This window comes from Octopus bimaculoides, chromosome 14, assembly GCF_046866305.1.
Source record: "Octopus bimaculoides isolate indiv1 chromosome 14, ASM4686630v1, whole genome shotgun sequence".
Classification (NCBI taxonomy): Eukaryota; Metazoa; Mollusca; class Cephalopoda; order Octopoda; family Octopodidae; genus Octopus; species Octopus bimaculoides.
In genome coordinates, this window is record NC_142941.1 from 53,675,087 (window position 1) to 53,691,348 (window position 16,262).

The 16,262-nt window shown below is 36.8% G+C and overlaps 2 protein-coding genes across 3 annotated transcripts in view; one reads left to right on the plus strand and one right to left on the minus strand.

The window, feature by feature from the left end:
• Positions 1-2,456, minus strand: part of LOC106867708 (uncharacterized) — a 151,286-nt gene extending 148,830 nt beyond the window's left edge. The window contains exon 1 of the mRNA XM_089362953.1: positions 2,345-2,456. Within this exon, the coding sequence (XP_089219079.1) occupies positions 2,345-2,438 (94 nt within the window). The 5' untranslated portion in view covers positions 2,439-2,456. The remainder of the gene's footprint in view (positions 1-2,344) is intronic.
• Positions 2,457-3,978: 1,522 nt separating this feature from the next.
• LOC106867703 (uncharacterized) overlaps positions 3,979-16,262 on the plus strand; it is a 34,577-nt gene continuing 22,293 nt past the window's right edge. The window contains exon 1 of one of the 2 annotated variants that reach the window (XM_089362961.1): positions 3,979-4,164. The gene's annotated coding sequence lies outside the window, so the exon portion shown is untranslated. Of the gene's footprint in view, positions 4,165-12,362; positions 12,385-16,262 lie in introns of those variants that run through there. The other variant, XM_089362962.1, reaches the window with a different exon arrangement.

Consider the following 16,262-nt stretch of genomic DNA (forward strand, 5'->3'; position numbering starts at 1 on the left):
TCCGATCTTTGTTCATGGTGAGAAATGGCAAACTGTTTTATTGCTCTCCGACACGCACTGTTTATAGAAACGACAATTTGTAGAATTGATGGGTAAATTAGAAACGAAGAGATGAAGAAAAAGAAACCAGCTCAGCTGAAGCAAGTCTAGCCTCTCAGTCTCACGTTATCACTTACAAGGGAGCCTAGCCTCGAAGTAGTTGCTTGCCATGCTAGAAATACCAACCAAATTTCCATCAAATTATACTTCGATGTCTTAAAAAAAAATAAAAGCAGAGAGCAAAGGACACACACTTAATAATGTAGTCCTAGATATTTCCCCCCACCCAAAACAAACACATGATGGTCACGGCTAGAATGCCTTTAAGGTGTGTACGATCAAGGCTGAGACTGACCTGGCGTCAAATAGCAACTAAAAGCGCGAAATATAATATATATATATATATAGAGAGAGAGAGAGAGAGAGAGAGAGAAATAGATAGATATGTGTGTATACAGGCACACGCATACACACACAAAGAATGAAAACCATTGGTAACTATTTACAACACCAATAACAGATAAACAAAGCAAAAAGATAGTTTCGTAGACGACCTCTTGCAGTTTAGAAGATATATAGAAAGTTTAATGATGCTAATAACACTTCTACTGCTGCTAGTAGTAGTAGTAGTAGTAGTAGTAGTAGTAGTAGTAGTAGTAGTGATAATGGTTTATAATTTAGATTCAGAGCCTACAATTTTTGAGAGGAGTCGTGTTAGTCGATATCATCGAACTGCAGGACTTGACTGGAATACATTGTTTTATCGACCCGGAAAAGATGGAAGGCAAAGTTGACATCGGTGGGATTTGAACTTGAAATGTGAAGAACCGGAACAAATTCTGCAAGGCATGTTTTCCGACAAGAACATATAAATATACATACATACATTCATACATACACACATACATACAAATATATATACATGCATACATACATGCATGCATACATACATACATACATACATGTATCCACATGTGCATTTCATACACACACATTTTAGAGAGGAGAAAAAGAAAGTAAAAGTGAAAGAGAAAGTAAAAGAGCCAAAGTATAGTGAATGAGTGAGTGAATGAGCGAGCGAGTGAATGAGTGAGAGAGAGAGAGAGAGAGAGAACGAGAGGACGTGGACAGAAAGATGGTACATGTCGCCTGGCAAGAGTGAGTGCTGACCACGTTTGGCACCAATAGCACAGTTTTCTCTCCAACCAGAAAGCAGCGAAATATAAGCTAACCCTTATACCTTCAAATAAAACACCAACTATAATATAGAAGGAAAGAATACAAAGAAAGCCAGTTGAATATATACACATACACACACACACACGGTAATTTTTCACGATGTTAAGTTGTGGAGACCTTTTATATTTTTCTTAACCTTCTCGAACCAAATTTTTTTATAGGAAAAAAGCTAATGCGAAACGTTGAGTTGTCGTGTGCCATTTATCCAGATTTTTACTGACCAAATTCTATCTACCATCACCTTTGGCTAGTTGCCATCCCCGTTGTGGTTTGGTTGTTATTATTGCAATTTAACCACAAGTCAGTCCAAGTAACGCAGACATATAGCCTCCAGACGTGACCACCCTGTCGTTTTTTAAAATTATATATATGATTATTTTGTCTAATGTATCCTCCCTTTTTAAAAAATTACGATGGAACATGATTTGAGGGCGAATTTAGGTGCTCTATTTCCAGAAGATTAAATTACTGTGCCAGAAATTCCTTCTTTGGTTGGGTTTATCTATTTTAAAGTACCCCCACCCCATTTTAAAGGTGGGTTTAATTAATCGATCTGTAAGTTTTACTTGAAAAACAATCCTGAAAGATGACCAATACGCGCTTCAGAAAGTATTATTAAAAAGAAAACGAAAACAGAGAAATCTTAATGTTTCAAGAAAATAATTTTATCTTCCCCAAAACAATTTAGTTACCAAAGCAGTTCGATTGTTAATTATTCGGATAAATAAAATGTCTCCCTGAATCTTTTCCTTTCTTTTTTTTTTTCAAAGATATTTTCGCAGTTTGAACTTAGAAATTTACTCATTTAGTTATGAAGGAGAAAAAAACATGCTTTCAATCAAGTCTTTTTATCTTCACTAAAAAAATTTTTCCAAGGGTTTTAAAGGCGAAACTTAAGGATCACCCGTTTTTGTTTTTCTTTTTTGTTTATGGACGGAGAAGGGGGGGGTAACGCAAAAAAGATGGCCTGTTAATGTTTTGCTTATTATTGTTTTGTTTTGTGTTTTTTAGATAAATATATCACTACACAATATCGACAACACATATGCGCGTATATTTAACTCACCGATCAAAACTGGAATTTTCTTGCCCCATGATAGCAGTTCTTTCTTAAAGCTGCGCCTTTCTTGAGCACACCGTAAGCCTCCGCAATCTACCATGTTGACACGCGCACTGACGTCATTTTTTCCTGTGCTCAATTACTGGTGACGTAACACGCAACAACAAGGCAGGTAATGAGGAAGCGCAAAAAGGAAAAGACTTGGTGGGAAGGGGGAAAAATTTAAATTAAAATAAGGTGGATGATAATTCTCTTCCTTTTTTTTTTTGTTTAAATGAAAAGGGAAAAAAAGCAGGAATAAGAAAACGCCTCCACGTTGGATTGTTCGGATGAAACTATCTATCCACAACTATCCGTTTCCATCTATAACATAGTCATTAAACAGTTACTACAACTTTTTTCGACACGCCCTTCAACTACTTTGCCGTTGCTCAATTGGAAACCACACCCACTGTTTCTTAGTAACCGCCTTCGTTACTATACAGTTTTTTTTTTTTCGCTTTTCGCGTTTTCTTTTCTTTACTTTTTTTTTAAAGTTATGGTTTCCATATGGTCTCGTTTATAACTACAACATGCAATTTGAAATTTGAAATTATTTTGTATTACAGATTAGACTAAATTTCGGTTAATTTGTGATCAGAAAAAAAAAAACTGTTCTTTCCCCCCCCCCCCCCCCCGATGATTAGTAAATAACAAACATATCTTTAAACTCTACACCGTTGAGAGAGGCGGCGGCAAACGTTTGGCAGTGATTTGTTGGTGAATTTATTTGTTTCTTTCATTCTTTATTTATTTCTCTATAATTTTGACTTAGCGCAAGGAAACGTTCTACAGCGTTTACTAATCTGTAACTGTCAATTTCTCGCCAATGAACCTTGAAGTTCGAAGCTTAACAGTAGCACCGTCACCGCCGTCGCCACCACCACCACTACTACTACTACTACTACTACTACTACCGCTGTAGCTACTTCTACTACCACTAGTAGTAGTAGTAGTAGTAGTAGTAGTAGTAGTAGTAGTAAAGTTGTTCACTGATCGATCACCAGTTAAAATCAACTCCTACGCAACCACCAGCACCGTCAATCATCAGCGCCCAACCACCACCACCACCACCACCACTGCCACCATCATCACCAACCACTACCAACAGCAACGACAACCACTAAACCTTACCCTATTACCCTCACCGCAACCACCGTCGCTCCCACCGTCTTTCTTTAATTGAATTGCTTGTTATGCATACACGACGTGAAATGCACAGATAACTGCCCCCGCCCATTATACACACACACACACACACACACACACACACACACACACACACACGTACGTACATACATACATACATACATACATATATATATATATATATATATATATATATATATATATATATATATATATATATATATATACATATATATATATACATATATATATATATATATATATATATATATATATATATATATATATATATATATACATATGTATGTATATATAATGCATACATATGTATGATCGCCTAACTAGCAAATAGCTGCTGCTACTCCTGCTGCTTTTGCTACTAAGATTACTATTACTACTACTACTACTACTACTAGTGCTACTGCCACTACCTCTGTCGCCGCCACCGTCTCTGCTGCTGTCGCTGCTGCTGCTACTACGACTGGCGGGGGAGGCGGTGACAGTAGTAGTAGTAGTGGTGGTTGCACTGCATGTCCATAGATTTCGTTGAAATAATTGATGTACTTCTAGTAGTACCTGTAGTATCATATATACATTCTTCGAAGATAGAACAGCTGGTGGCTGAAATCATACGCAAGGTGGGTGATCTCTCTCTCCCCCACACACACCCCACCATCATTTCCCCCCTCCCCACCCTACACTGCTTCTTTCTCTTTCACTCATTCATTCACTCTTTATCTATTTCTCTCTCTCTCTCTCTCTCTATATATATATATATATATATATATATATATATGTAATATACGTACATCGTTTTGATCCATCAATATGATATTTATTACCACTGGGCTCTCCGAAATCCTCTCCTTTTTGTTGTTTTTCTGTTCCCATCACCATTACCACCACCACCTCTTCTCGTTTTCTTGTTTTCCTTTCTTTTATTTCATTCTTCATAAAATGTAAACAGAAAGAAACAAACAAACACAAAAAAAAAAACGAAATAACATTTCAGAATTTCGAACAATTCATTATAAAGATATATTGATACGTTTCTTGTGTTGGTCGTTAATTTTAAATACACCGTGTCTTCTGTGTAATAAAATGTGTGTGTGTGTGTGTATGTGTTGTTATTATTGTCGTCCCGTCACCTATTTTTTTAATTTTAATGTTTTCCATTTTTCTCTGAAGAAAGGTATCAAACACAGAATGTAGATCGGCAAGTTCGATTTCTAAGGCCGTGTTAAGAATTACAAGACGAAATTTACGTAAATACGAACACGGGTTTATTCAGGGGTAGATTTTGCTAAGGGTGGGGGGTTATGCTTCTGTCTTAGATTTTGTGTTTCGTGATGCATAATGACTAATATTCCGTGTGAATAAAGAATGAATGAAAAATACCAAAGGTGGCCTTAGTTCAAACTACATTCGTTACTCAACAGAGCAAGCTGACGAGACAACGAGAGCTCGATTCTTTTTATAGCATGACCCGTCAGAAATAGTTGTCAAATTTCTCTCACACCCGACTTGCCTTGAAAGAAAAGACACGTTGAATAGTGTAATTAAATATCTGATAAAATAAATATAACGGGATGGTCATTGCTGGAATGCTATAGATCTCAATCGATCAGGATTGATCTATGACTTATAGCAATGCATAAAGCAGGTGTCTTTTTTATTCATGTATTTTAAATATATGTAGATTGTATGTTATGACATGTGGTCTTCTTAAAAGACCAAAATGAGTGCGTGTTCTTCAAGGGACTGATTGACTGTCATTCTATATGTGAATAATATTTATTGGTTTCTTTTGATGAAGTGCAACCCCACTTTAGATAGAATAAGGGTATTGATATCGTACAGTATATTACAGGTACTTCAATTTTTATCGACGATGGTGTTTAGCACCAACAGAATTAGACCAAGTCAAGCCTTATCCTTTTATGTTTGTGATCAAAACAATCCATCTGTGACCATCTCGTGTTATATTCAGATATTATCTAAGACTATGTTGTTTAATGCGGTCTACCTTTCATAAAACGGTAGGGTATGATTTAAGGTAGAGTTGGTTACTGTCTCTAGTAGGTCGAGTGACTATGTAAGCGTCTTTTTTTACTTTGTCAAGCCTGTGGTTAAATTTAAAGGCAATGTTAATCGTGGAGTAATTCGAACGCAGGACCCAGAGAGAAGAAATTAAAAATTAAAGTGCATAAAATTGAAGTTAATACACATTACGTTGAATATGTTAACATTAAACTATTGTAAAGCATTTTGTTTAACACTGTTTGTGATTTCTGCCAACTTCATCTAAATATCGATACCATCCGTTATTACTTATTGATAATCTAATTATATATATATATATATATATATATATATATATATATATATATATATATATATATATATATCTTCATACATATAAACACACACACACATCCATTATCATATATATATTTATACACTCGCACGCACACACACACACATAAAGGATCAAAGTCCTTCTCAAGCCATAGGCTCATAAGGCCAGTTTCTTGGATCCTCTGGAGTGTACATGGAAGTATATGTGTAAGTTAGGAAGGGCATCCAGTTGAAGAAACCATCCTTAAAATGAGGCATCAGAACGAGACATGGATTTCCAATGCATTGGATCCTGTTGAGCCACCCTGCCTCTGCCAGCATGGAAGTGGATGTAAAATGATGATGACGAAGTGTGTCTACATGTACACTCACACACACACACTTGTACTCATGCATATTTTAATGATAGTTTGACTCAGTGCTATATGACTCAAAATTTCATAGGTGTGTTTGGACACGTCCACCTCGTGAGACTGATGAGACGGGCGTGTCCTACACACCTAAAAACTTTTGAGTCATATGGAGCTGAGTCAAACAGTTATTAAAAAATACAAACATACATGTAAGTCCTACCAAATGAGTTGAGTACCACTTTCTTCCATTTGTCCAGTAGCATAACTGGGGGGGGGGGCAAGAGGGGGAACGTGCTCTGGGTGTCAATTGAAGCGGGGCACAGAATTGACCATAATACGATAAGCTCGAACTTCATTTTTAAAATTGCAATGGTGAAGATGGATCTCCAGCATATCGTTTTATGCTGTTATTGAAGGTAAACGCTATACATTGGCTGTCTACATTTATGTCTGGACATTTTTACAAAGGGCGTCAAAAAAAGGCATTGTAAAAATAAACTTTCAAAAAATATATTTTGAATTACAGGCTGTACAGAACTGGCAGGTAAATGAACCCTAGTAAAGTATTTATTCCTAAAATATTCCTTTAAAATATTAATTACTTGTAGCAAATAAGCACTATATAAATATCATGGATTTTGTAATTGGTGGTGGAGGGTGCATTTTTGCGGCTTGCTCCAGGCACAGTTTACCCTAGCTATGCCACTGCATTTGTCCACTCAGAGTTGCACCACTTACTGAGGACATCCCTTTAATATATTTCATCGAGGACAATTTAGCTGCATGTTGAGGCCCCATCATTTTACCAAATAACAGAGATGCTTTGAACTCAGCACATCAACCAATTCTTGCAGTGTATAAAAGACATTTTTGCATGATTCAGCTCTTCAAAGAAGAAGAACTATATTCATGACCCCTTTTGGAAAGCCAGCAGGGTTAGCATCAAGGAACTATTGTCTGGTCCCTTGATGCTTTTAGTATCACGGGACCAAACAATGATTAAACTAGACAGTGGATTAATTCCAATGCCCATGTGGTATGGAACATCAACATCAGTCACGAGCAAATTGTAGCCCATGAGACATTCCCATGATGGGATATGAACCTTGAACCTTTTGATAAGTAGTTCACTGCCCCAATCAACTGATCCAGTTGCTAACATCTGGCTTTAACTTGTGAGTTCTTCTTTTACTACTACTACTACTACTACTACTACTACTACTACTACTACTGCTGCTGCTAAGTCAGCAAGTTAGCAGAATCATTAGTGCATTGGACAAAATGCTTACAGCATTTCTCATGGCTTTGCATTCTGAGTTCAAATTCCACCAAGGTCGACTTTGCTTTTCATCCTTTTGGGGGTCAATAAAATAAGTACCAGTCAAGTACTGGGGTCGATGTAACTGACTACCCACCTCCCCACAAATTCCAGGCCTTGTGCCTGGAGTAGGAAGGATTATCATCATTATTTTGGTGAAGGGAGTGGAGTGGGGCAGACATGTAAATCTTCTTAGTTGAATGATTTTACTGAACTTATAACAAGCATAGGTGTTAACATATAAATAAAACTGATTACCAGGACTTCAGAAGATAATCTACACATAATCCCTCTCATATTATCTTTATGCTATTTCACAGTAATCTAGTTCTCAATTTATCATTATTGTTGTTGTTATTATAAGGGCGGTGAATTGCGAGAAAGTGCTGTGGACTGGCATAATTGGTAGAGTGTCCTGCAAAATGTGATGTTGACTTTCAGGGTTGAAATATTTTAATTTTTTTTAGTTTGGTTTAGAGGAAAGGGCTTTGCTTTTGGGTTTCCCTCTCAATGATGTCACTGATGTAGGAGTCCAGTGGGTTTAAATCAAGAGAGCCAAGAGGCCAAATGCTAGGAGCAACATGATCATAAAAATTTTTGATCAATCACTCCTGGGTCATGTAGGCTGTATGAGAGGGAGCAGAGTCTTAGTGGAATACGTACAGCCTCCCCTGAGCAACTCCCTTGATCCAGGGCTTGACAACCATCTCCGTTGTCTTGATGTAGGCTACCGTATTGACCTTAAAAGCCTGGGGGGAAAAGTGAAGAGGAATAACATGGACTTCATTGTCCTTGACCTCCAAGCCATCACAAACGACGGGAACTTGGTGTACATAACACTTCGGTGGGGCTGGCACAGAACCATCTGTCATTCCTCCTGATCATTTTTTGATTTTGGACAAAGTTCTTCTCATTTGAGAAGAATCTGAGTGTGTTGGATTCCTCAGAGGGTTTGAATTTTTTCTGCAAGTGCTTCAACCAGGTCACATGGGTCTTCCAATTCTTATCAGAGGTGAACTGCCTTCTTCTCGTAACACAGGATTTATACCTGATCTTTTGTGCACCACAAGTTTAATCATTGGTTCCGACAGATGGAGATGATTGACAATGGCCCTCATTGACTTACCATAATTCTCTTTGATGATGCCCTGGACATGCCGGACAAACTCAACTGTTCTGACAATGTCTGACCTTAAGAATGCTTTTTTGTTTTTGTCACAGAACCAGGACTGGATTATGACCTGTAGAGGCCCAAAGTACTTAAAAGATTTTGGTGCCCCCTATATATGTAACTCAAAATATAAACAATAATAAACCATAAAATAAATTTTTATTTTTCAAAATGAAACAAAATTCACAGTAAGATGGGAAAATAATGTTTATTTTTTCTATACTTCCACTTTATTTATATTTAAAAAGTTTTCTCCTACTTTTTTAATTGCAAATCCTTTGATCAGATCCTCACTGTGACACCATGAACACTTCAAAATTATATTTCCAATCATATAAACCACTTTGAATATTATTTTAGCAAGTTTAAAATGTTACACACTTCGTGTACATGTTCTGTTTATACACTTTTTGGCTGTGTGACTTATGAAAAAAATTTCAAGCCATTACCTTGCTTAAAAACAGGTCATAATTGATAACAGTAAGGGCATCAGGCAATAGAATATTTGCCTCAACAAATTCCATCTGATTCATTCAAGCATGAAAAAGTGAACATTAAAAATGATGATGCATGTGTGTGTGTATGTGCAAATTTATTCTACATTTCACTCAACATTAAAACGGTGGATGTCATACAGTGTGTGAATTTAATTTTGGTAAGGATGAAAATTACTTACACAATGTAATTCAACATATGAAGCCACCTTGCGTACAATACTTAATTTTCCTTGGGCACTAGTTTTCTGTACGATTCAGTGACTTCCCAATTACAGCAGTCCAAAGCAGCCAACAACCATGTGGTTCTGTAGATTTCTCCAAGCTAAATTTTTTTCTTAACTTGCCTCTCTATTTTTTATATTTATATTTTTAATTGATACACATTGACTTTTAATTGGTGTGTGTAGGCCTGTATATATGCGTGTGTGTGTTTATGTATATATATATATATATATATATATATATATAGATATATATAGATAGATAGATAGATAGATACATAGATAGATAATAGATAGACAGGAAGAGAGAAAGAGATGTATATATATATATGTATAAATACACACACACACACACACACATATATACATATATATATGTATATATATACATACACATATATACATATGTATATATCTATATACATATGTGTGTATATACAGCTATTTCTCTCTGTATGTCTATCTGTTTCTCTCTCACCCTCTCCCTCTCTCTTTCTCATACACACACACTTTATTCTTTTATTCTTTTTATGTGTTTCAGCCCAAAGGCTGTGCCCATGCTGGGGCACTGCTAGCATCATCACCTTTTCAATGGCCATTTTCACATGGTTGACTTTTCGTGAAGTGGGGAGTTTGATATTGTTGCCCTCTTTTGAATTCCTTGTAACATACTCATAAGTTGTGGGTTAAAAGATGTCAAACCACATAAAATAAAAAGGTGCCTAAACTCCCGCATTAAGTGCAGGGGTGTAATAAGTGTTTTTTAATGCTGGTAATTAAATATTTCTATATATTTATTTGGGAGTTTGCTTGCTACAATTTAAACAATTTATGGTGATGTTCCACAAGCAGAAACATGTCCAGTATTCATCATCATCTTTGTTTTGACATTCACACATAGCCATGGTTTCATGGAGTCGACAGAGTTCATTACGACATATTTTCTACAGCTGGATGCCCTTCCTGTCACCAACCCTCACCTGTTTCCAAGCAAGACAATATTTCATCAAAGCCAGGCATGTTTTCACGTAATATGGGTTTTAAATTTTGGCACAAGGCCAGGAAGTTTTGGGGAGGGGGATTAAGCTGATTGCATTGACCCCAGTACTCAACTGGTACTCATTTTATCAACCCCGAAAGGATGGGAGACAAAGATGACCTCGGCAGAATTTGAACACAGAATGTAAAGATGAACAAAATGCCACTGAGCACTTTTGCATGGCATACTAATGGTTCTACCGACTCACTAACTTGTGTCCACATAATATTGCTTTCAAATTTTGGTACAAGGCCAGCAAGTTCAAAGGAGGGATAAGTCAAACACATTGACCCCTAGTAGTCAACTGGTACCTATTTTATTGATTCTGAAAGGGATAAAAGACAAAGTGGAGCTCAGCAGAATTTGAACTCAGAACGTAATGATGGACAAAATACCGCTAAGCATTTTCGCATGATGTGCTAGCAATTCTTCAAACTCTCCCCCCTTATGCTCCCCCCCCCTTAGAAAGGGGTGACTAAATCTATGACAGTGACAACCATTTACAACTATCATATGATGTCAAGACAGGATGATGCAACGATACACAGACTCACACTTAACATACACACACACACACACTATGTCCATGCATTTATAAAAACATATAATGGGCTTCTTTCAGTTTCCATCTTCCAAATCTACTCACAAGGCTTTGGTCACCCTGGGGTTTTCCCCCAAAAATCAAGCTATGGGACTCAGCCTGAAACCAGGTTAGCAAGCAAACTTCTTAAACATGCAGCCATGTCTGTTGTCTCTTGAAATTACTGGAAATAAATTAAAAGAACAGTGTTAGTCTTCAACTAATAAATAGTCTTATTCTACTTCAGCTTTTTAATGCCTCACAGTCTCACATTTATAGTCTCACATCAGCATAGCAAAAACTTTAAATTCATATATTTTTATGATCCTTTCAATTCTGGATTGTTTCCATATAATGGAGAAACAAGTCGTATACAAACAGAATACGATTAGCTAAGCATATGATCGCATGAGACCAATCAACTGACCTTATCTCTAAGAATCCTTCAAACTTCCTTATTTCATAGCCTCAATTACTATGTATAATCAACACTTTAATCTCTACAGCTGTCACTCTGTTGATCTTTTGTCCAGCAGTCTGTCATAGTGACACTTGTGTGGTTAGCATTATTTTTGATTTTTCTTTTCTTTCCATTGTCCCAAGAGTGACCCAAGTATTCATATCTTTTTGCTCCACTCTCTCTCTGGTTTGTCTTTGTGAGGTTTTATGCAATTTTGAAACACTTTATGCCCATCAACAATTTTTGCATAAGATAGATATTGGCAGGTACGGCTGAGTGGTTGCTGTTGTTGTTGAGAGGATTGTTTCCCAGTCACATGGTTTCAGGTTCAGTTCCACTGCATGACACCTTGGGCAAGTGTCTTCAACTAAGGGTATCCAGGACTACATTAACACATGAATCGTTCCACTTTTTTTTTAAGGTCGTAAAGAAACATTTGAGTGAGATCTGTAGACCATCACATACCTTTGACAATATGGCCTCTGAATTATTTTCCTGGTTTGTTATAAAGAAAAGAATTTATTGTGAAAATTTCACACATTTTTTTTTTTTTGTGTATGTGTGGGGAGTGTTTTGACAAAGTGAGTAATACACACACAATAAAAAAAAAACTACTGAGAGAAGAACAAGATCTGAAAACTTCAAATGAAACAATATATATATATATATATATATATGAAAGAAATGAAAGATGAGAATAAATTAGCTATTAGGCTGCCTCACTAGTTACTGCTCATTTGTGAGCTATGAACTCTGGGAAATAATGACCTACTGTATAGGAAGAAAACTAAACAAAAAAAGCTCACAAGGTAATATAGTTTTGTTTTTGGAGTGGTGTACAAAATTTCGGCCTTGAACTCGGTAAAGTAAGATTTTGCTTTTATGTTAAGTATTTATATTTAAATCGATGGGTATTTTTTTTAATGCTCTCTAAAATGTTTGCTGTTGATATCGTTTTGTTTTTTTGTTGTTGTTGTTGTTAAGTGCCATGTTGACCCTAATTGAGTTGGTTTATAATCAGAGATATTTCAGCTGTAAATATCTGATCTTTTCAGCGGTGTCTACGATGACATTATCTAATGTGTCATTCTTTTGAAGGTGTGCAATGTAATTTGCGGGTGATTCAGCTTCTATTTCTAGCATGGTCACCAAATACATAGAGCAGTCATGAACATTCTCCAACCTGCAGAACCTTCTGAATGGCACACCTAATAAAAATTTACATTCAGTTATTTTAGTAGTGTGGCCCACCTAATGATGGGCCATGTCTCATGTGGCCCACTTCTCATAAAAGGTTGCCCACATCTGACATAAAGGTTCCTTTGTTGGCTCAAAGAATAGATTTTTTAAGGCGGTGAGCTGGCAGAAATGTTAGCATGCCGGGCAAAATGCTTAGCGGTATTTCGTTTGTCTTTACATTCTGAGTTCAAATTCCGCCAAGGTCAACTTTGCCTTTCATCCTTTCAGGGTCAATAAATTAAGTACCAGTTGCGTACTGGGGTCAATCGAATTGACTGGCCCCCCTCCTCAAAAATTTCGGGCCTTGTGCCTAGAGTAGAAAAGAATAGATTTTTTTTATTTTTTAACTACAGTTCTGCTCTGACAAAACAAATCTATGGTCAAAGGTACTGCAAATGTAACCATTTCATCTTTGTTTTTCTTTTAGAACAGTGGGATGTTAGAAAAATCATCAGAGGTTGTGAAATGCTTCCTTATAGGGATGCTTCATAAATCATTAACTCAACCCCTTTCTGTCATGAAGGGTGGATGTAGAGAAATGGTGGATAAGGGGTGATAGGGGATCTCTGATACATATGTGTTGGGGTAGAGGTGGGGGAGGAGTGGGAGATGACTGATGGTGTACAGTGTAACAGCGCATTGCTGCATCCACAATTTGTTGGTGATTCCTTACTCCTGGCAGATGATACCTTTGTACCACTCCGCCAACACCCATGGGTCTGTTTGGGAAGTTGTTGCTGGTGAGGGATCTATGAGGTCGGAGTGCAAATCCTTAACTCAAACTTCTTCTCTCGCCTTTTTATAACATGCAGAGCAAATGTTGCATTTATTCCTTGGCATGTCAGTCTCCATGCTGCAGCACCGGAGCAACATGAAATGAAGTGTTTTTGCTCAAGAACACAACACACTGCCTGCTCCAGTAATCGAACCCACGATCTGGCCATCGTGAGTACAACACCCCCAACCACTTGACCACACACCTAAGCATATTACATAATTCATTAAGTCAACCATAACCAGACTTGAACTCACAACATGGAAGAACAAAACCAAACACTCTATAATATTTAGGCCACATAACTTTTCTGTTCTTCTGTTTTGTTTTTTCCTTTATATTTTTTCATATAACAGAAGTGCTTTAACATTTACAAATGCACACACACACTCACACACACACACACACACACACACACACGCACACACACACACATACACACACATATACACATATATACACCCAAATTCCCACAGGCAAAAGGTTACATTATGGTAGTTCTAAATCCCTCTGGAATATTTCATATATTCAGCTAAATACTTCCCAATATTTCATACTGTCGATTATAGATATTATTTTGTTGTTTCTATTTTGGCATGTTTGTTTGTTTTTTTTTTGCTTTTTTGTGTGTGTGTGTGTGTGTGTTTTTTTTTTTTATCCATAGCTAACACAGTTGGGTTGACTTTTGCAAATTTGGATCTTCCTGCATATTGTTTGGAAACCGTTGTTTATTCAGTCGGACATCTTTTCCAAACCTACTTAGTAAACCACTCGACTGTGAACTAGGATTACAATCTCGTTTTTTTAAAGGCAATGCGGTTCGTTGCCATGAGAGACGGCTGCTGATTTTGACACTCTTAGCACTTTTGTAGAGATCATCATCATCATCATCATCAACATCATCATCATCAACATCATCATATCAGTATCAACACCACCACCACCACCATCATAATCATATCAGCATCACCACCACCACCACCACCACCATCATCGCCATCAGCATCACCGCCGCCACCACCATCACCACCATCATCATCATCATCATCATCATCCTCCTCTTCATCAACTTTTCCATGCTTGCATGAATCAGACGGAATTTGATGAGGCACATTTTCTATGGCTGGGTGCCCTTCCTCTTGTGAACCCTCACCTACTTCCAGGCAAATAAATATTTCCTCGTGGTCAGACATGTTTTTTTTTTTTCATGGAAGACTGGAAACGAACAACATTGCTCCTCCTCTGATGATGATGATGATGATGCTTCTTGATAACCATTACACAATGTTTAGACAGAGGTACACTAAATACAACCACACACACACACACAGCTGTATGTTATATATATTTTTATAAAAGTTGCAGGTATGAAAGTTTGCTTCCCAACCATATGGTTTTCGTTTCAATCCCACTGCATGGTACCTTGCGAAAGTTAGCTGGCATGGGTTGAACTGTTTGACCAGAGAGCTGCACCAGGTTCCAGTCTGATTTGGCCTAGTTTCTACAGCTGGATGTCCTTCCTAACACCAACCACTTTACAGAGTGTACTGGGTGCTCCCTTTATGTGGACTGGCACAGATGCATTTTACAAGGCACTGTCTTTGATTCTATACAGATGACATCAACCTTCCATCTCTGGATTATTTCCATCAACATTTTCACCCTCTTTCCTCCTTTTTCTGCATATCATTTACTCTCCATTAGAAGAATTTGTTTTGGTCCCAATTTTTGGAATTGTAGCTTTTGAATTTATTCCTGTTAGTCTTCTATTCGTTGTTTAGTCATTCTTTCCAAGAGCTTGTCCTTTCTCCATGTTTATACAGCGCTGTCCCTTGCCATAATAGTTTTATGAACTGTTGATCTTTTCACAAGAGTATACTGACTACAAACACTAATATATATTGTGAACATAATTTGTTCTAAATTAGTTTTAACATCTGTTGCCACAAGAATTTGTCTTTAGTCTAGTTTTACTTAAATTCACCTAAAACCATAAAGATAAAAATCAGTCTGCCATTTCCAAGTAGAAGAAAGCTCTTTGTTGCTAATGGTGCTAATGACATCCTGCAGCTCAAACCAGTGAAACTGTTTTTACTCAGTTGCTTGTCCAGCTGAAATTAACAGCCAAACTCTACACAAATCAAACCTTACCATCTTATAAAAGTACACATTGGACAATGTAATAATGTGTGTGTGTGTGTGTGTGTGTTTGTTGCTGTCTTTCTTAGTTTGATTTATTGCTGTTTTCTGTTTCCTTATCTGACAAGTTGTGGTGCACCTCAGTTCTGTATGCAATAAGCTTATCATTATTATATTATATTATCATTGTTATATGATAATTGTCAGCCAGAAGAGGTGAAGCCCATGGTCATTGCAGAGTCTCTAAAACTCTTTAAATTGATTCCAGTGTCTGTAAGTTGATATATACTCACACACAAACACATTGCTTTTAAAAACATTGATTAAAAGTATTATTTTGCAACATTACTTAAACAACTACACAATAACATAACTTTGACTGTATGAAATTTATGGCGTTGACAATAATATTACCATGAGAACCAGAAATGAAGCCAAAAATGTGAGCTTGAAGCAGTCATTTTCGCACATGTTGTTTGCAAAGGTTTTTAAATGAAAGAACTGAAAGCCAAGTGTCTCCTTCAAACTTTCATTTCATATTTCCAAAAAAATATGTGGATTTTTCAAAAGAAAACTAGGCTCAGTT